The sequence below is a fragment of the Suncus etruscus genome, chromosome 13 (assembly GCF_024139225.1).
Source record: "Suncus etruscus isolate mSunEtr1 chromosome 13, mSunEtr1.pri.cur, whole genome shotgun sequence".
In the NCBI taxonomy this organism is placed as follows: Eukaryota; Metazoa; Chordata; class Mammalia; order Eulipotyphla; family Soricidae; genus Suncus; species Suncus etruscus.
This window is the reverse complement of record NC_064860.1, coordinates 94,450,500-94,472,560: the sequence shown is the minus strand read 5'-3', so window position 1 is coordinate 94,472,560 and position 22,061 is coordinate 94,450,500. Positions and strand designations below refer to the sequence as shown.

The following is a 22,061-nucleotide window of genomic DNA, read 5'->3' as shown; positions in this document are numbered from 1 at the left end:
TGGCGAGTCAAGGAGACACAGCTCTCCGCTCTCCGTACCTCTGAGAACGCCAAAATTCAGACCAGACCACACGAAACACGGCAGCCCACCGGCCACCAAAGCACCAGAATCCCCCTGCTCGGCATGAGAGCGTACAGGGTGCGGTCATGGGAAGGGGGTAGCTTGGGATGTGTGCCCTCTTCACTGCGGTCACACCAGCACGGTCACAACAGTGTTAACTTTTGTGATCCCAGTGTACAAAGTCACTACACTACTACCGCACCCAAGTGCCAAAGTCCCCCTCCCACTGTCCGGCTGATGTCACTTCCAGTCTAGCAGCTTCCTTCAAAGAGAAGCATCAACACACCAGTCGTTCCATTGGCCCAAGAAAAACCAAAGCAAGCCTAGCCATACCTTGATGCATTAATATTCAGAGCTACTTTGTGGTGACCCCAAAGTCCTTCCAATAAAGGAACTGCCAGCACTGTTTCACCAGACGAAGCTCCGCTTAAGGCCACTACTTGCCTTGACTGAGAGGGGGAGGAAGAATGCAAGAAGACAATTAAATGTGTGCACTGTGGCACATCACAGTGAAACAGACTCAGTAATCGGAGAACTCCAGGTACAGGCTGAAGGGGAGTGACTGTGGCGTGAGTCCAGACCCCCAAAGGCCACTCTCCCATCAGAGGCTACCTAGGATGGAGGGCCAGGCAGGGCGAAGTAGAAAACAGGAGGCGAATCACAAAGAAGCGCAAAAACGAAAAGGCAGGGAGGCTGTGAGGTGCCATCCCGACTGGGGTAAAATTTTTCAGAGGTGATAATCAAGATTCGCCGATTCACCTGCAGTGGGGAGAGTGTCTGCCAATTAGAACTCAATGAAGCCATTTTTCAGTGTATGTCAAAGATGACTAAGAACACCTTCCCCCGCAACTCAAGTCTTTTATTTTTCAGTCCCTGAAATCCAAACACTTTGAAACAATTAGGTATTTTGTTTCTATATTTAAACATCAAATGAAAATCTATTCTGATACTGTAAAGGCGTACACCCACCCCACCCCACCCCACCCCACCCCACTGAGGACCAGAGCAAGAGTAGAGCACACAGCACTTGCCTTGCAAGTGGCCTGCCCAGATTCAGTCCCTGGAACTCCATCAAGTCCCCTGAGCCCGGGTGCCAAGAGTGAGTCCTGAGAACTGCAAGGTGTGGGCCGCCTCTCCACCCTGAACACTGCTTGTAAAGAATCTTCCATCAGCACCCCCTGTTCTGTGGTCTGTGCAGCTCATTCCTTACGGCCTCCCCATTCATTCTCCTCTACAGCCACGCTGGTAAGAGGACTCCACCGCAGCTGGGCAAGCACCGCCACACGCCAGCCACCCTTCCTTCCTCACAGCTGCGACACAGGCTCAAGTCCCTTCCTACCACTCAGACCAGGTGTCTCTGCCTATTACCAATCCAAAATAGGATTGCCCCCTCTTCTGCATGTCTTTCACTCTGTTCTATGTGGCATACCATATAAAAATATCTACACAAGCGTGTGCGCATGCACACGCACACCATACAGTGATCAAATCCCCGAGTGCCCAAGTTTGTGCCGCTGTGAATGTATTGAGCAAAGCACTTCTGTGCACTTAGTTTTTAGACTGCTTAGATTTCAGGAAGTGTGATTAATAATCAATCAGACGTTAAGGTCTAATTTTTTGCTTTGAATTTTTAAAAGGCTCTAAGATTGACCAGTTAGCTTGTCTAATTTAATGAGGTCCTTAAGTAAAGGATAAGGACAATTAGAGGGTTTAGACATCTAAATTCACATGGGTCATATTTGATAGTATCCTGTGTTTCGATGCTTTCAGGGCAAGAAGGATTAAAATTAAAAGGACTTTTTCTTGGGGCCAGAGTGGTGGCACAAGCGGTAGGGCGTTTGCACATGCTAACCTAGGACAGACCATGGTTTGATTCCCCCGGTAACCCATATGGTTTCCCCAAGCTAGGAGTGATTTCTGAGCAGAGCGGGGAGTAACCCCTGAGCATCACCGGGTGTGACAAAACAACAAACAAAAAAGTCTTTTTCTTCAACAGACCCAAAAAGTGGCAAACACTACTTTACTCAAGGCAAGTGAGCCTCCCCCGCCCAAAAAAAAAAGCCACGAAAATGAGAGCAAGGACAGTAAAACAGCCACTCATGATGGAAAAATACCAACCTGCTCAGAAGCTTGGCACCTGGCCCCAAAATACTGGTGACCACTAATATTGGATACCTGAGTACTAACAGATATGCTACTTGACTTCATTATCAGTTCCTAACACTAAAATAATCTTCCTTCCTAGTATAGTCCAAGTACTTGAATCCTAAGTCATAGCTAACTTGAATACAAGTTTTGTGGGCTTCTTTTTAAGCTTTCTCAAACTACCAACCAATTTCCCATGTCCCTATCCTAAAAATGCCTGGTCATGTCATTTTTTCCTGCACTCTCTGTGGCGCTTTCTATATATGATCAGCTTGCAGTTCCGTGTAATTTTGTATTTATTTACTCCTCAACGAGTTCCCTCCTTCAACACCGCATCAGATCTTGCATTTCCTTCAGAATCTGCTAATGGTCCAAACAATAATCCAGCATAAGCCGGAGATCAGCAGAGTACAAATAGTTAAAAGTCATACTAACTTAATCCCTGACGTCCCCCCCACCCCCGAGAGAAATAAAACTGCGAAGGAGTCACCCCGTCCAAGGCAGCATGCGAGCAAGAGGTGGGTCATCCGAACTTCCCAGTGGCAGAATGTCAGCGAGGCCAAGTGCAGGCGCCCGCCCGCCCGCTCGCTCGCTAGCGCGCATGCGCGGGGCGGGAGCCCAGCTGCCCAGAGTCGCGTCCATTTCTTAGAGACGACCGTGGACTTTCATAAAAAGTCAGAATCACGAGAGACGGGTCGGGGGGAAATCCAGCGTGCTACTACTGACTGCAATAGCAGTGTTTGTAATCTGCAAGAAAACGATCGATCTCCTCAACAGAGCTTTCGGGGCGGGGTGGAGAGGGACATACAACGTGTGCACGGCGCCGCTACCTGAGTCATTTCGAAAGACAGTAGCGCTCGGTGTTCCTTGCCCCCCTTTGGTGTGTGTGGGACGTGCTCGATCAGGCGGAGATCGCAGGCAACTCAGCCTCCGCCGAGCCGGGCCCCGTCCTGGTGTCCCAGGTACTGAAGAGCACCATCAAGCCCCCGAGTCCGCCTGCCCGCAGCCTGCGAGGGGGAGCTGCTGCAGCTCATTAACCGCCCATGTGTCAACGTCGCTCGCTCGCTCGCTCGCTCGCTCGCGCGCTCGCCCGCCCGCCCGGCCACACAATGCCGCACCGCGCCGCACCGCACCGGGGCGCGCGGGGAGCCGGCGCCAAAGCCGGAGCCGGAGCAGGAGCCGGCGCCGGCGCCCCAGCAACAGCGGCTCATTAGCATAGCCTACCCCGTCGCCCGCGCCCTCGGATTGGAGGCGGCGGCCGGGGCGCCGGCCAATCGGGCGCGGCTATGCAAATGAGCCCTTTCAGTTGCCGGGGCAGAGCCGCCGCCGCCGGGCCAATCGGCAAAGCCGCCATCCACCAGCAGCGAAGGGGCGCGGCGCGGTCACGTGGCCCCGTCGCTCGCCCGGGGTTAACGCTTTCGGGTGCGGGCGACGGGGAACGAAGGAAGGAAGGAGGAAGGCGAGCGAGCGGCTGACTGCGGAGGAGGATGGGGGGGGGGGGGGGGGAAGGAGAAGACCGGAGGGCCGGCCACGCTCGTCCGCCATCCCGAGCGTCGCAGCGGGCAGAACACGGCCGGGGACAGGACGCGTCCGCTCTCCCGCCCCATTGGGTCCGAAGCAGAGGCTCCCGAGGCCCTCGGAAGCGCTGCGCTTCCTTCATTCCGCGACAGGCTCCCACGCCACTCGGTGGGGCCCAGGCGCGCTGGGTCGGTGGACGCGGGACTTTGAAGCTGGACGTCCAGCATCCAAGTTGGGGACACACGCGAGGCTGCTCTCAGCCAAGCCGGCCAGATCAAATAAACACGTGGTGTTCGTAGGCAAATGTTCCAATGATGAATAAAACATCCTCAAATGTTTGTCAGGGCACCCAACAACGACGAAGACCATTTTAACGTTTTAAAGACGATCGCAGTGCAGACTAGTAGAGAAAATGTCTTGGATTTCAGTCAGGGAAATGGTCAGAAACATGTCCAAGAGACACAGTTCCCATTTGTGTCTAATCATTGTATCTTTATGAGAGATACAAGTTTATTTTAAAATAGATCAACTTTCCCACCTATCCTAGCAATTATCTCCTAAATGGAGTAGTTTCAGCCCACACCAGGAAAGAAGTTAGTGATTTTTAAACATACTTTCCCACAGATCATCTCCAGAAAGACTTGTCATATTTTTAAAATATACTGAATTATGAGACAGACGATTTCCAGCATCAGATTCAAAGAAAACAGTGGGTTGGTCTTATTCCTATCACGAAGAATGATTGCTTCTCTTAAGAAATCAAAGGCCTGGGCTGGAGAGATAGTATGCTGATATGGTACGTTCCTTGCATGTGGATGACCAGGGTTGGAGCCCCCTCCCGGTCCCCAACGTTGTCCCCTGAGCTCGGTCAGGGCTGATCCCTGAGCGCAGAACCAGCCATGAGCCCTGCCCTGGCACCCACCCCCCATAAAAGAAACCTGAAGCCCTGTTTTCCACCATCTCCAAGTACCAACTTGCCCCCAACTTGTCTCCTATTCCCCCCCACCAAACCACTTAAAAACTCTGGATGAGAACCATTAATCTAATGAAACCAAACAAGAGTCAACTTGGGTTCACTGGACTTTAAATGGTTTTAAATAACTAAACTTGAAAGCTAAAACCCAGATCATCTAAGACTAACCCCTCGTTCTACAAACAACTAACTTTGAGAAAAACAGTGCTAAGACCTGTTATCGGAGCACTGAAGCTCAGCTCCCAAGCTCCCTTCTAACAGCATCTTGTGAGGAATCAGGTATCAGTCAATCTCTGCTGTTTGCTGGACATTTGCGCACACGCTTACATAAAAGTGCTCGAAAGAGCAGTTCCACACCACACCCACGCAATTATCTACAGCCTTTACTAAGTTACTAACCCAGCATTAAAAACACTATCTAGCCCAAAATAGTTCATCTCTTTTCTTCAAAGACTCCATATCTCAGTTTACTTCGAACCTTAAGGTATCATCCTACCAGTTCTTAAAACTCTCCAGAAACCTTAAGGCCTCCTAAGTCCCCAGGATAAAGGCAAGAAAAGGCAACAGCTTCAAAGTCAACCAACCACATTCATGATCTTGCCCATGACTGTTGGCAGCCTTTGTCGGCTGTCCCAGACTCGAGATGCTCTTCACGCTGTCCACACTGCCAAAAGCAAGCCTACCAGACCGGCCAGCCAGTGTTCCAATTTATGGCAGTATACACAGCCTTTGCCAAGTCAACAAAGTGCTGTTTCCTGCTCCACCTTTCAAAAATTCTTCTATCAAAACTTCCCCATCCTCGAAAAGGAAAATGTTGAGACCTTGGCCTACAGGCCCTTGGAAACATCACCTGCTCTTATGACAGATGCTCTGGGACGATCACCCCAAATTTAAACACTTTATCAATTCTCTTAAAAGCAACTCACACTGTGGGAGTTACGAAAACATCAGTAAGTAATACTTTCAGGATCAGAAATTAATCACCTGGATCTTGAATATGAACTTACTCAGATGCAATCTTACCTCAAATACACATATTTTAGAATTCCTACAGAAAATGCTTTCGCTGTAGGCTACTAATCGCACTTTTCAAAATACAGTGTTCCATTTGGGTCCCCCCCCCACTTTTTTTTTGTTATTGTTATTGGTTTTTGTTTTTGGGCCACACCGGGTGATGCTCAGGGGTTACTCCTGGCTATGCGCTCAGAAGTCGCTCCTGGCTTGGGGGGGATCAAACCACGGTCCATCCTAGGCTAGAGCTTGCAAGGCAGACACCTTACCTCTAGCGCCACCACGCCCCATGTTTTAAGATAAAAAAAAATTTAGTCTAGGGCAAGGTGGGAGTTCAAATGTCAACACTATATGGCTCCTAGGCACCACCTGGTACAGTCCTGGAATGGCCCTAGAGCATGGTTCAAGAATGCACCCTCTCAAAGATGAAAAGGCCATTAGTATGCAAAGGATTCATTTAAGATAAGCTCTAATGACAAACAGTACCATGCCAAAAATTTTGGAAGAAATAAAATGTACCTTTATAAGTTCTCTTTCAATTATTTGAAGCCATCTAAGCATGGAAAGTTTTTTTTTTTTTTTTTTTTTGCCTTTTTTTTTGGTCACACCTGGTGATGCTCAGGGGTTACTTCTGGCTCTGAACTCAGAAGTCGCTCCTGGCAGGCTTGGGGACCATATGCGATGCCGAGATTTGAACTGGGGTCTGTCCTGCGTTGGCCGACTGCAAGGCAAACCACCTTACCGCTGTGCTATCTATCGGTCAGGCCCCAGAAGGTATTTTTTTTCAAACCTTGAGAAACTACTTTGATCTTAAGTGTGGCTTCCAATAAAATTGTTTTACTGAACATGTTTAACAAAAGATGAAGCCCAATATGTATCTGTAACCCAATCCAAAAAAAATCTACCCTGAGGACAGAGAAAGTGCAACGATTAAATTGCTTGCTTTGCAAGGAGCTGGCCCTAGTTCAATATCGGCATCACATATGAAGTAATTCCTAAGTACAGAGGCAGATGTGACCCAAAAACTTAGAGAAATAATAGGGTGGGTGGTCTATCATGACCCTTCCCCGCCCAACCCCAATACCTGTCTATAAAAATTGAGAGCAGTTAGTTAAATTTGGGTTAAAAACGAAATTTTAAAAACCTGGTTTTATTAAATTTTATTTTTAATTTAAAATTTTTTAATTAAATTTAAAATATTTGGGGGGGTCACACCTGGCGGCGCTCAAGGATTACTCCTGGTTCTGCATTCAGAAATCACTCCTAGCAGGCTTAGGAGACCATATGGAATGCTAGGAATTGAACCCAGGTCCACAGTGGATCAGGCGCATGCAAGGCAAACGCCCTATCCTGTGCTATAAGCCTCAATTTTTTTTAAATTTTTAAATTTTATTCTTGGAAATCAACTAATTTACTTAATTTACTTTTGCAAATAAACAAGCCCAGCTCTGCACCAAGACAGCGGGCTCAATTTGGACCATGGGCTAAGGGCATGCTGACCCCTCAATTTACCATATTTTTTGTACTATAAGACACACTACACACTGGAGCAGAAGCCTGAGTGCAGGGGAGGAGAGCATCTAAAAACTACATGCGTCTTATAGTCAGGTGTGTCTTCTAGAGCAAAAACTACGGTATATCACTAGGATATAGGGACATAACATGATACGATACAATGCTAGGTATAGGGGGGAAATGGACATTTTCTGTTGAGGAATAGGGTGACCCACATCACCACTCCACCATCTGGACTGACGCTATCTGTAATTCTGTATCCTTGGGCTTTTTATTGAATTTACTGAATTTGACAGATGAACTTATTCTGAGGGATGGTACCATATTAACCTCTTCCTCTTCCCCCTCCCAAAACAAACATCTGAAACGTGAAATACACACTATGTAATAAACGTTTGTTTCATCATCTAGATATTATAGAAACACATTATTTATGAATATTTTATTTAAATGTTATCCCAATTATAGTATATTGCTTTTAAAAAGTATCTTGCAGGGGCTGGAGCAACAGCACATCGGTAGAGCATATGCCTTGAATGTGGATGATCCAGGATGGACCTTGGTTCGATCCCCAGCATTCTATATAGTCCCCCAAGTCAGGAGCGATTTCTGAGCATAGCGCATTGCCAGGAGTAAGCCTGAGCAACACCAGGTGTGACCCAAAACCAAAAAAAAAAGGTGTCTTGCGGGCTGGAGAGTTAGCATAGAGGTAAGGCGTTTGTCTTGCATGCAGAAGGACGGTGGTTCAAATCCAGGCATCCCATATGGTCCCCCAAGCCAGCCAGAAGTGATTTCTGAGCATAGAGCCAATAGTAACCCAAGTGCTGCCAGGTGTTACCTTCCTCCCCATAAAAAAGGTGTCTTGCAAACTTAGGGTTGCAAATTTTGGTACTGTGCTTATCAAGACAATAAAACATAGTATATGGTCTTTATCTTCCAAAAGCATCCTCCCATACAAATTGCATTAAGTATTTTTGCTAGAATTAGACCTCAGTGTCCAAAGTCAGGATTCTGGAAAGATGCGGGCCTGGAACCAAACATGGATGCAGGAAATATCCCCCCCCACACACACACACACATACACACTCTAAAGAGGGAGAAACAGGTTCAGGAATTCCACACGTAAGCCTTCAGATTCTATGTTCAATGGGAAGGAAATCCGAAAGCGCAAGAGAAGGGTTTTCCTGCAACCCGCCTATTTATTGGGAGGAATCAGACCACACCCAGAGGTGGGATTAGGTAGTTTACATAACAATCCAAGGTGCTACATTCAAAGATGTAACAAATGAATAACAAGGCACAGACTGAGCGGGATGGGATACAATTAATCCCACATATTTTCCTGCCAAAATCTATCATATGAAAATAGATGGAAAGACTGAACATCTTTAGGGAGTATATTTAGCCTGATATAAAAAGTTCAGACCCTATGAACATTCACTTTCAAGTGAATTCAGTGGAAGGGCCCAGAGATAAAGACCATTTTCCAAGCAGCTGAAACCTGGGGAACAAGGCAGACTTCTTTCCATCCACAAGGCCACTGTGTGGGGAGACACAGGCTGTGAACATGCCACTTCCAGAGGCCAACAGAAGACGGCACCTGAAGTCCAGGTGTGAACAGTCACCTGAACTGCACTCACACAGGCCACCTGAAAACCATCTGAACAAGAAGTGGTGGTAGTCAGAAAAAACGACTGAGACCAAAAAATTCCCCTCCTGCCTTACCATATCCCAAGACTGCCACAAATCAAGTGCTTTAAATACTCTAGCAAAAGGATGGAAACTGAGCGAGCCACTCCCAAGCTCAGCTTCCTAAATTGGGGAAGATGCTCTTCAAAAGAAAACCTGGGGCCAGGACATCGGACAAAGGCTGGCAGGAGCCCTGGACTCAACCCCCCAATACCTTAGGGTCCACCTCTCCCCCCCAAGCTCAGGTAGGCAGCGCCCCAAACCAGCCGAATTCAAACTGTGAACAGTCAGAAAGGGATCAAGGAGGCAGATCACACCCTGCATTCTGGGAGCTGAAACAGCAGCCAAGAGTCACGGGACATCAGTGCCAAGGGTCAGACGGGGAGGTCAAGTCCTGAGCACCCCCCACCCCCGACAGCAAAACAGCATGCCCAAGGCCAGGAGGTGGTAGGTGGTAGGTGGCAGTGGAAGCCCAGGCAAGGGCTCTTCTGGGTTGGAAGCCTAGAGGAGAGGTGGGGCCAAGCCAGGTTGCCTTCCTACAGTGGTTGATAGGTCAGGTTCTCCCTAACCAAAAACTTAGGGCCCAAACAAGTGCTCCATAAGGACTCAAAGTCCCGTGGCTAGAGGGGCAGAGAGAAACCACATAGGCCTTCTAGATTTCGGGGCCCCTCAGCCTGACAAGGGAACGAGAGGAGCTTCTATCCAGGGGCCAGCTGGCTCCCTCGCTCACTACCTCACTCAGCACAATCTTTCAGTACAGAAATGTCTCCAGGGGCTGGAGAGATAGCATGGAGGTAAGGCGTTTGCCTTTCATGCAAGAGGTCATCGGTTCGAATCCCAGCGTCCCATATGGTCCCCCGTGCCTGCCAGGAGCAATTTCTGAGCATGGAGCCAGGAGTAACCCTGAGCACTGCCGGGTGTGACCCAAAAACCACAAAAAAAAAAAAAAAAAAAAAAAAAAGAAATGTCTCCAAGAAAGCCAGATCCGAAGAAAAAAAAAAAAAAAAAAAAGAAAGCCAGATCCGCGGCTCTGGGGTCAGGAATGTAGCGGGAATACACATTATGGGGTCATCCTCCATGTTGTTCAATCTCAGTCACTGAGGATGGTCCCTGGATCCCACCAAGAAAAAATAGCTGAGTACAGAGCCAGTAAGTCAGTCCAGGAGTAAGTCCTGAACGCTGATGAGCACAGCCCAACAGAGTAAAAAATTTTTGACTAAAACTGTGAAATGGCTATCAGACAGTGGGAGCAGGAGTTGGTCTATACCTAGCAGGGGACCATCAGACTGGGCTTAGCCAACATGCAAGGTCAGCACTTTTACTTCCAATACTATCTCTTAGGCCCAATGAGATCCTTTTGCAAGCTACTGATTACATCTCAAGCCCGGAGTAAACATTTCTAATGTAAAATGTTAGAGCATTTCAAGGGACCAACAGTCCACCAAAGGCCTTAGCAGAACAGAGGCTCCGAGGGGGGGGGGCTCTCTAGGGTACTGGCAGAGGGTATTGTTGGAATTAGAATACATGGACTGTCACTGACAGGGAACCATACAGGATACCAGAATTGAACCAAGGTTGGCTACATGCAAATGCCAACCAAGCATCTTGCCCTCTGTACTATGTCTGATTCTGAAAATCTCAAGGAAAAAGCAAAGACCTCAATTATAAGGAATCATACACATTACAGGCACAAATAGAACGTGAAAGACTGGTGGCGAGCTGCTTAAAAGCAGAAAGGACACTCGAGCCTTCATAGTTCGTATTCTGGGAAATCAAGAGAGAATGAGGATCAAGAGAGGTCTGAAAAAAAAAAGAGGTCTGGATCCTTTTCATAAGGATTCAGTAAAGACTGAGTACAAATCAATAGTACAACTACTTTTAAAAGAATCGTCCAAGAAAACGACCTCAGAGAGCCAGTACCCATGAATAGCCCCAGCGAGGCAGGACCCACAAGTAACCTCGGGAGCCAGTACTCGTGTGTATCCTCAGCGCCTCAGGCAAACACCATTGTCCATCCCAGCAACACAACCACCACAAAGGGCATTGTTGATGCAAGAGTAATTTTTATATTTCAGTGTGTTCTAACAAGCAAGATAAAGTGTATCCTTCTGTGTTTGCAAGGGGTCAGAGGCTTGGGGGGTGGGGCAGTGGGGGTACTGGTGGTGGGATTGGTGTTGGAAGAATGAATACCTGAAACAACTGGATTAGAAATAATTTTGTAAATATGGTGTTTAAATTGTGCCTTTAAAGTATTTTGTAAGAAGAGAGGGAATAGAAACTGTTTTGATTTCATCTTGGGGGAGGGGCACATCACTCATTTCCGTGTGAAATAAATTTCCAGGAATCAAAGTCACTTCCTGAACTCACAGGAGTCCACCCTGTCCCTGTGCGGTCATCACCGGTCAAGACCAGATATCATCACAATCACGTATGGAGACCGGCTCCATTTTCATTAAAACCCTGATTGTTTTTATCAAAGAAACAACTGCAGCTCTCCCCCTTCCTGGGACTAGCCACTGCACCACCACCCGCTGCTGCCAACAGGCCCTTCGTGTGGGGTCTGGCCCTGCAGGAGCTCGCCCGGCTAGCTGGGAGAGTCCCAGGGACCAGGGGGTCGCATCCCACGGTGGAAGCACGTTGGGCCTTTGCAATCGGGGATGCTCAGACACTCCTCGTCCCTAGGCCTGGCTCCTCAGACATTCTGGGGCTCTGCTGGCTCTCCAAGTTCCGCTGATACAAGCCCACTTCCTTCGTCTGCCCCATCACAGATGTTCCCTAAGCAGGTCTGAGAGAGTGTGCCCCAGCCCTCCTGCATGAGGCTTTGGAGGAAAGTTGTCTGCCTGCCTGGTCTTCTAGACATTATCCATCCACGTCTTTCATCATTACAAAAATATGCTCTGCTGTCATCTTTCCAAAACTCAAACATCCTTTTAAAGGTAGAAATGTAGAAAGTAACCTCAAATCCCAATAATCAGTAATGAACTTCAACTGGGTCTAGAACACTATTTGTTACTAAAGACTAAACATTCCAATTTTGCAATGTAGCTGGCCTCAGATTTTATGCCATCTATTCTATGTCTCTTATGTGTTATGTACAGACGTGTTACAATTATTGATTTTTATTAGAAACGTGAATACTGGGGCCGGGAAGGTGGCACTAGAGGTAAGGTGTCTGCCTTACAAGCGCTAGCCAAGGAACGGACAGCGGTTCGATCCCCCGGTGTCCCATATGGTCCCCCCAAGCCAGGGGCGATTTCTGAGCACATAGCCAGGAGTAACCCCTGAGCGTCAAATGGGTGTGGCCCAAAAACCAAAAAAAAAAACAAAAAAACAACAACAACAAAAGCAAAAACAAAAGAAACGTGAATACTAAATTCAGATTAAGATTGATTTTTTGGCATTAATTAGAACGGCAAAAGGGTCTTTGTAAGTACTCACTACACACATGTGCAAGGGACGATGTGAGACTGATAATAGAGCATCTCAAGACTATAAATGACGGGGCCAGAGAGACAGCATGAAGGCAAGGCGTTTGCCTTGCATGCAGGTCAAAAAAAAAAAGATTATAAATGACAACCCTCTGATTTTGGATTATCAAGAATTGTGGAGAAAAAAAGTGGAAAGTGGGTCATGTGCAAGTGCATAAAAGCACTGGATAATAAGCATGTGCTAGGGGTCATAGCATAGGACAGAGGGTAGGGCAACTACGTTGTCTGCAGCCAACCCGGGTTCAATCCCCAGTACCCTTAAAGTCCCCCCGACCTGCCAGAAGTGATTTCTGAACACAAAGCCATAAGTAAGCCCTGAGCACTGGCAGGTGTAGCCCAAACCAAAACTAAACACAACAAAATAAAAAGTAACATTCTCGGGGCTGGAGAGAGAGAATGGAGGTAAAGTGTTTGCCTTGCATGCAGAAGGTCAGTGGTTCAAATCCCAGCATCCCATAGGGTCCCCCCGAGTCTGCCAGGAGCGATTTCTGAGTGTGGAACCAGGAGTAACCCCTGAGTGCTGCCGGGTGCAACCCAAAAACAAAAAAAAAAAAAAAACAAAAAAAGTAACAATCTCAACAGACATTCAGGATGACCAGAAAATGGGGGAAATGGGTCATGGCACAGGGCGTTGGGCTTGTTTCCTTATTTGTACAAATTTCCTGTCTTTTCTGCACCTGTGTATACCTCAGTAAACACTAAGAAAAAAATAGAACAAAAACAAAAATAAGAACAAAAAATAATGGGTTTATCATTCAACAAAAACACTAAGTTTGATCAATAATTAAGAGCAAAAGCAGACAGCCACTATATTACAGCACCTGGTAGGAAAGAAAGCCAACATGAGCCACAGAGCACAAATGGTTTTATTCCCAAAGGCTACCGATGTTGTTTAAAATATGTGAATGGCCCTCGTGTTAAGCCAGTACAAGAACCAGTACAATAAACCAAGGTACTAGAGCTGAAAGTGACTTCAGCCTGCTGTTGGTAATTACCTTTTGGAAAAGGCCTTTTAGGAAAGACAGTCCTTGCCTGCTTCAACACCTTTGCAGCAAGCAGTCCTGACTGATTAAATGATACATATCCCAGCATCAACCACCAGCAGTCCAGTCACCACTAAGATGGGGCAAACTAGGTTCTCTCAAGTACACACAAGCACTTTAGAAAGAAACGAAATGGCAAGACTCCTTTATCAATGTGAGTGGTTCTTACAACACAACGCTCAGAGTCTCTGAATCCTGGGTGAAACCAATCACCAAAACTTTGAGCAGCTGTAGCAAAAAGGTAATGAATGGGGTGTCTGGTCATGGTTTATAGACTGATTTAAAGACCGGTTTCAACGGTGTATAATTATGATCAAATAAAACTCTCACAAAGTTTTATGACAGTTGGTGCCACAGAATAACTCATAACTGGTCTGACTTATGAACACGCAAGTGCAGGAGTCAGGGACAGCACAGCAGGTCAGGCATCTGCCTTGCACGCAGTTGACTCGGGTCTGATCCGTAGCATCACATACAGTCTCCCAAGCCTGCCAGGAGTGATCTTAGGAGTAAACTTAGTGGATCAAAGAGATAGCATTGCGGTAGGGCATTTGCCTTGCATGCAACTGACCTGGGAGGGACCCAGTCTGGTTTCCAGCATTCCATATGGTCCCCCAGACTGCCAGGGGCAATTTCTCAGTGCAGAGTCAGGAGCAACCCCTGACCACCGCTGGGTGTGGCCCAACAACCAATTAATCAATCAATAATTTTTTTTAAAGTGGAGTAACCTTGGGGCCAGAGAGAAAGAATGGAGGTAAGGCATTTGCCTTGCATGCAGAAGGACAGCAGTTCGAATCCCAGCATCCTATATGGTCCCCAAGCCTGCCAGGAGTGATTTCTGAGAATAGAGCCAGGAACTGCCGGGTGTGACCAAAAAAAAAATGAAGTAACCTTAGTGTGGCCCCAAAATGTATACAAGTAAAAGTTAACCAGCATTCCATTAGTTACGCTGTATTTTTTAATAGTTTAAATACAGTTATATATGAAATAGCCTACACTTTTCCAGGTATCAATAACATATTCTCACTCAATGATCAAGCAATCCAAATAATTCTTTCAAAGCTAGTTTCCTCTCTCTTTCTTAAATATAAATGGTAAAGAATGAAGGAAAGATGACCGGGAGAGAAAAGATGTACCAGGTAGGGAGAGGTGAAAGAAGCGAGACTGACAGTGTTTTCTGTTACGCGTGAAATGTCTTTGATGGCAAGAACTATTGAAGATACACTACCAACAGCTACTCCTCCCTATGCCTTTAAAAGATTAGCTCTTTTCTTTGCAGCACAATCTTCAACACAAATCTTTCCTTTTTAACGAAAACACTTCAAATCTCACTGAAGTACTAGACAACCATCTATATTTGAAAAGATGAAGTATTGGTGATTACTATGCTACATGTGCATCAATCCCACAAAAAGTTAGAGATCACCTACTAACTCCCAAAGTTCCAAATAAATATTCCAACTATCTTAGCATTACTTCATCCAAACCACTACCCCGTCCTCCCGCTCCAGCAGCTTTCGCTGCTGATGAGAATACACCCCCTCCCCACCAGCTACATCCAGTGGACTGTTCGGAAACGCAAGTCACCTGTATGCATCGTCTTCTTTCAAGTGTCATATCATCGTGATGGGGTGGGGGGAGGGTGGGAAGTCCGGCAGCCAAACCAGAGCACTGTGTAAAGAAAAACAAAGGACGGTGAGATGAGGGGCAACATAAGCACCCCCAAAGGGAGGATTCGCTAACACAACTACATTCCCCAACAGTCACTGCAAATCCATTTACTAACATCAGGTTTACTTGAAAACAGTTTTCATTAATAAAAATCAACTAACTCTCACTAACTCACTCTCTCTCTCTCTCTCTCTCTCTCTCTCTCTCTCTCTCTCCCCATTACACTTACACACACACTCTTGAAAACAGTTTTCATTAATAAAAATCAACTCTACCTCTCTACATTACACTTACGCGCGCGCGCACACACACACACACACACACACACACACACACACACGCATGCGCGCACAAACAAACACACCAAACTATATAACAAAAGCATTCACCTAGCACACAGACAAGCAATTTAAACAATGTATCCAGGGTCTGAAGCAGTAGCACAGTGGGAAGGGCATTGGCCTTGCACGTGGCCAACCTGGGTTTGATCCCCGGCATCCCACTGGGTCCCCAAAGCCTGCCAGGAGTGATTTCTGAGCACAGAGCAGAGTAACACCTGAGCATCACCAAGTGTATGCCACCCCCCCAAATCTATCCAGTAGCAGTAAAGTTTTAAACATTTCTAGGTTAAAAATGATGACAGTTGGGCCCGGAGAGATAGCACAGCAGCGTTTGCCTTGCAAGCAGCCGATCCAGGACCTAAGGTGGTTGGTTCGAATCCCGCTGTCCCATAGGGTCCCCCGTGCCTGCCAGGAGCTATTTCTGAGCAGACAGCCAGGAGTAACCCCTGAGTAACACCGGGTGTGGCCCCCCCAAAAAAATGATGACAGTTAATATTAGTGGGGGAAGGGCACGCCAGAGAAGAAATCTACACTTTGTTTTCTATCAGCTGACAGAGCAACCTGGGTGTGAAATTATTTCTTTTTTTGGGGGGGAGGGGAGGTTGGGCTACACCCGGCAGTGCTCAGGGGTTACTCCTGGCTGTCTGCTCAGAAATAGCTCCTGGCAGGCACGGGGGACCATATGGGACACCGGGATTCGAACCAACCACCTTTGGTCCTGGATCGGCTGCTTGCAAGGCAAACACCGCTGTGCTATCTCTCCGGGCCCTGAAATTATTTCTCTTACTGGTTTCCAATCAGCTGTTAGCAGTGAGGCAAGCCATTCAGAGGCACAGAGACCTGGTCAATCTGCTGCTGCTACCTGTGAACCAATACATGGGACACGCTGCCCGTCTCCCCCAGAGGACCCCCCGCCCGTGCCAGCATCCAGCACCTCCTTGGAAGCTGCAGCCATCCTCCCACCATACTTCCTACTTCCGCTTACAAACTGCAGTTCATGGTTGAGCAGCTAATGCCGTGAATGACTGACGGCAACAACAAACTCACAGCCTGTCACCAACCACCAGCACAGGAGGAGGAGCGGCAGAAGAGATGAGACAGGAACAGATCAGGCCCAACACAGGCAAATCCAACTTTTAATTTATGCTACGAAATTCAAGAAATACCCCTAATGAAGCAACACTATTCAAACAGACTCCATTCCCAACCCAGTCAAAGACTCCTACCGGCTGAGAAAAGGGTCCCGGTCTTGGGTACAGCAGGAAGACCTTGCCAAAGAAACCCCGGAAGGAAGCCCAGGGCAGGAGTGTCAGGACCACAGATAGAGAGAGGCAGCCTCACCACGAGTGATTGCTGAGCACAGACCCAGGAGTAAACCTGAGCATCTCTGGGTGTGGCCTCCGAGAAGCAAAGTAAAGAAATAAAAATAAACAGCACCAAACAATTCCAGAGCCTCTCTTTTTCCAAATTCTAAACCAGGTTTTTCCCTTTTTGCCAGTGTGCTCATTCCCAACTCCAGGACAAGCAGAAACCTTCACATGTCCTACTGTGGCGGCCCACTCCTGTCTCCTAAGTCGCATTTTGCCCAGAGAGGTTCAATATTCCTAACTTCCCCACCAAAAGTTCATCCTTCCAAGGTGGAGTTCATTTCAAGCACATGAGGAGACAATCAACTGGACTGAAATAATTCGCTTGCTATGAGCAATTACTTACAAGGACAATGTTAGTCCAAAGAAAAAACGAACTTGGGGGTAGGGAGCCCATGCTCCCAAACAGTACTCAGGCTGGTCCACAGGCCATTCCAGTGCCCACTGGTACTGGGGGTCACCAGGGTTAGCCTGGTGGTACTTTGGGACCATGAGGTACCGGGCACAACTCTCTGCATGCTTGGCATGTGCTCCAACCTTCCAGGCTATGTCCTCAGTCCCTAGAAATCTAACAGTACTGCAAAATATAGTAAAAAGAACTTCTAACCATCGGTTGAAGAAAAACATTTTAGGCAAGTGGATCATAATACAGATTTGAATCCCCATGTGTTCCCCCAAAACAATACCAGCTTTCACGTATCTCTTTCTCCTCCAGTTCTGAGCTCCTGCGTTCTTTAAAAATTCAAAAATTTCCCCTCAGACAGCAAGGGTGTGTGCTTTCCTGAAGAGACATCAATAAAATTAATGAAATCTAATGAAAATCAATGAAATCTAAGGCTGACATCATACGAGAAATGCCTGTGTCTGGAACCCTTCCTCTAGAAGACAATCCTCAAGAACCTTTCCAAGGAACCAAAGTGATAGCACAACAAGTGGAGCACTTGCCTTGCATGTAGGCCACCCAGGTTCGATCCCCAGTATCCCATATGATCCCCAAGCCAACTAGGAGTAATTCCTGAGAGCAGAATCAGGAGTCACCAGAACATCACTAGGAGTGGCCTAAAACCAAAACAAAGAAGTACCTTTCTGTTTTGGATGCTACCATGGTATCAAGTAGCTAGCTCCTCGACTTAGCAAGTATATGGATACATAACCAATGAACAATAAACTGCATTCAAATAGTTTAGTGACCAAAAATATTTAAATCTTCAACATTAAACCTTTTACTTCAAAAACTAGATGTCTAATGTTTTCCCATCACAGTCTAACAAGCCAGAGTGGCACATGGGAAAAATGAGATGCATGAAATCACCATAAATAGGGTATTATAAAATCCTTCAGGCCCTCAAGACCATGTCCTTCTGCACAGTGTCTCGATGCTTCTGTGACCTTACCAACAATCCTTACCATGACCACGACAGACACACTGTAAGAGAGAACCAGGACCAAGGAGGCAGTGACCTCAGCTGTGAAAGGTTTTAATGAGGTTCTTTTATGACTGGGGTGAATATCCAGAGGTAGAAAACATGAGGGAGCAAGCAGCACCAAGGCTACCACAACATACCCGACTACGAACCGAGCCCATCAAAACTGACCCGGAAACGGAAACCCTTTAGAAGCCAACCCTTTATCTCTGGTTCTGTGAAGAGCAATCTCTAGCAAAGAGCAAAGTGGCTATAAACTTGTAGTTGGGTTTTTTTTTGTTTGTTTGTTTTAGTTTTTGGGCCACACCCGTTTGATGCTCAGGGGTTACTCCTGGCTATGCGCTCAGAAATCGCTCCTGGCTTGGGGGACCATATGGGACGCCGGGGGATCGAACCGAGGTCCATCCTACGCTAGCGCTTGCAAGGCAGACACCTTACCTCTAGCGCCACCTTCCCAGCCCTTGTAGTTGTTTTTTTAATCGGCCGCTGACATACAAAGTAAGTCCCCATTAAGAGTGAGAAACTCTTTCCTGTGTTGACCCTGGATTGTTTTAATATACAGATTCCAGTGAGCATTTCATATATCCTTCGGGTTGAACAATTTTTAGAGAAAATATTGACCTCTATCAGGTCAGAATTTGATGACAGTACGTAGACACTCGGGAGTAAATTATCAAGTATGAGTGGACTATGCAAAATGTCAAACAATGGACAGGGATGTGGCCCAGCAACCAAGTGCAGGTCGCGTGAAATGCAAGTACAGGCCTAAGTGCAAAAGATTCCTTGAAGAAGCAGAGAAGGAAGAGCCACTGAAGTTTAGATTTTCCCATTAAAAACCAAAAGTGACTGAGTTGATGTCATTTTTACCCTGCCAATGAAGTCATTCACAAATCCTGGAGCAAATGAGATGCTGATGAAAAGCATAGACTGCCCGTACCGCAGGAATCACCCATAACCCTCCGTGTTTTCCAGCTTCAGCAGTTTGCCAAAGGCTGTGAATAATCTAAAGGCTGAGTTTTAAGTGGTTCTCGAAGCTAACTTTGCAGGCCACTTTCCAGCTGTCTGAAAGCCACTGCACTGAATTAACCCACAAAACATATTTAAGGATAGAATGTCAACACACTGTCTGAGTTTAAGCACACAGTTTGCTCCTGGATTTTCAGAGATTTTTCTAATAAGTTACTACTCTGTGAACACCAATAGGGGCAAAACGGATCTGAATGTCAGGTATGGAATAGGAAACCCAAATTAACTCAGGAGTTAAATGGTGGCTAGTTTTCTCCGGTGTCACAATGTTTTATGATAAATCAAAACTAAAAATGGAGTCATTTCAAAAGAGGTCGAGTCCTCTGGAAGGAATACAAACAATACTAAGGAAAAACCAGAATGATACAGGCTTACTATTTACTATTGTCTTTCTTACCTCAGTTGGAACAACCTTTATATACATGCCTTTATATGCATGTACATGCAAGTTCATGCATGTACGTACTTATCTATACTGTACAAGTTAAAATTTTAGCCCACATAAAAATGTAATGTTATGCATGTGATTTAAATGTCAGCTTAAAAGCTCAGAAGATGACAATTGAAAATAAACCAGTGAGGGGCTGGAGTGACAGTATTGCGGGAGGGCGTTGTTGGCCTTGCAAGCAGCCTACCCAGGTTCAATCCCTGGCAATCCCTAGGTTCCCCCAGCCTGCCAGGAGTGATTTCTGAGAACACAGCCAGAAGTAACCCCTGAACACTGCTGGGAGTGGCCTAAAAAATAAACAAACTACCAGTAGTAAGGATCAGAGACAAACAGCAGATAAGGTACTTGCTTCACGACCCAGGTTTGATCCACGGCCCTATACAATCCTTAGAGCCCACCAGGAGTGATCCTTAAGCACAGAGCCAAGAGTAAGCCCTGAGCATTGCCAGATGAATAAACCAGTGGAGCTAGGATAGTATAGTGGGGGAAGGCACAGTTTTTGGGGTACCCACCTACCATGTGATCCCAACACTACATGGTCTCCCCAAGTGTAGCGGACACAGGGCAATCCTAGAGGCAGGCCCAGGAATGTCTGGCAGTGCCAAAGGACCCACTGCATACTCTGGCCAAAAAATCATCAGAGGGAAGCCAAAAGGGGTAAAAAGAAGAAACTACAAAAAGCAAAAGTACATAAAAATTAAACCCGACGAACAGAGATAGCATAGCGGTAGGGCATGTGCCTTGCATGTGGCCGACCCATTCGATTCCCCGAATCCCATAAGGTCCCCCAGCCTGCCAGGGGCAATTTCTGAGTGCAGAGCCAAGAATAACCCCTGAGCACCACTGGGTGTGGCCCAACAACCAACCAATAAATCAATCAATAAATAAAAATGAAGTTTTGAAAAAAATTAAAGACAAGAAAAACTGCAGCTAGACTGAAACTTTGTTTTGATGTTAGGGATTAAAATGATAATGCACGTGCCAGGAAGATCGCTCAGGAGGTAGATCACAGGGCCAGGGCTGAGACCCTGATCCCAGGCACCCTCCACACAGCCCCAAGAACTGTCAGGCACCACCAACACGGCCAGAAACCACCAGCACCGCTGAGCCTGAGTACCAGGACTGTCTGGCCCAAATTCCCATGGGCCTCACCTCTCCAGGGAGTGGGCCCTACTTTTAAAAAATTAAGATGTGGGGGCCGGGTAGATGGCGCTGGAGGTAAGGTGTCTGCCTTGCAAGCGCTAGCCAAGGAAGGACCGCGGTTCGATCCCCCGGCGTCCCATATGGTCCCCCCAGCCAGGGGCGATTTCTGAGCACATAGCCAGGAGTAACCCCTGAGCGTCAAATGGGTGTGGCCCAAAAACCAAAAAAAAAAAAATTAAGATGTAATTATGTAAAAATTACAAACTAGCTTTCCCGATAAACTTCTACATTTACAATAATAGATGGAAGAAGTGACTGCAAAGAGTGTGTCTAATTTTAGAAATGGATTTTCTAAAATTAGAATAGCCAGAAAGAGTCAAGGGGAAGAAAACGGAGAAATGTCAGCATCAAACACAAGAAAAATAACATGTGATGATAAAATGATATCCAGAGTCAAAGTATCCTCGATAACTGGGCTTTTAAATTCTGAAAACCCAAAACTTTCACAGCGTGTCTCCACCCCCCACCCAAGCCCTAGATGAGTCTCTTTCAAAGAGTTAAAAAAAAAAAAAAAAAAAAACAAAGACAGAAACATGTGACCTATGAATCCTAGGTCAAACTCAAGGGGAAAGAAGACAGCAAGCATGGACGCCTGAACAGCAAGGCCCAGGCTCCTTGAACCCAGGAACCCAGGCGGGCTCCGGGATTTCCTTTTCCTTCCTGGGGAAAGCCAGAATCGAAGAATCGGTCAGAGGTCACAAGGATGCAGAGGTCCAAGGGGGGTCCCTCAAGTGCCAATGGGAGGGAACGTCACAGAGAGGCAAGAGTGCCCTCATGGGCTGATGTGGAACCTGCTACTGACTTATTTCTACATGTCAGCATCCCCAATGTGAGAGAGAAGTCTCATGATCAGTACATTCGTTTGTAAAAAGCATTTCTGCTAAGGAGATTGGAAAACAACTACCCGGAAGTTGGTCTAGTACAGAAATTTAAATTACAAAATCTTAGATTGATGTATGTCCTCTTAACCGCCCCAAATAAATAGAAAAAAATTGAAAGTGGAAAAGTGATGTGTAACAGATTAACCCGTGTAAACCCGAGTCAGGCAAGGTAAAGACCCCAAAGGACTATCATGCCGGGTACTGGTGGAGGGAGAAACACCCACACCCCCCTCTCTCTGGCTGACCTGCGTACAAACA

The 22,061-nt window shown here is 46.6% G+C and overlaps 1 protein-coding gene across 1 annotated transcript in view; it reads right to left on the bottom strand.

The window, feature by feature from the left end:
- Nucleotides 1-15,054, bottom strand: part of DYRK1A (dual specificity tyrosine phosphorylation regulated kinase 1A) — a 63,593-nt gene extending 48,539 nt beyond the window's left edge. The window contains exon 1 of the mRNA XM_049785386.1: nucleotides 15,030-15,054. Within this exon, the coding sequence (XP_049641343.1) occupies nucleotides 15,030-15,039 (10 nt within the window). The 5' untranslated portion in view covers nucleotides 15,040-15,054. The remainder of the gene's footprint in view (nucleotides 1-15,029) is intronic.
- Between the last annotated feature and the right edge of the window lie 7,007 nt (nucleotides 15,055-22,061).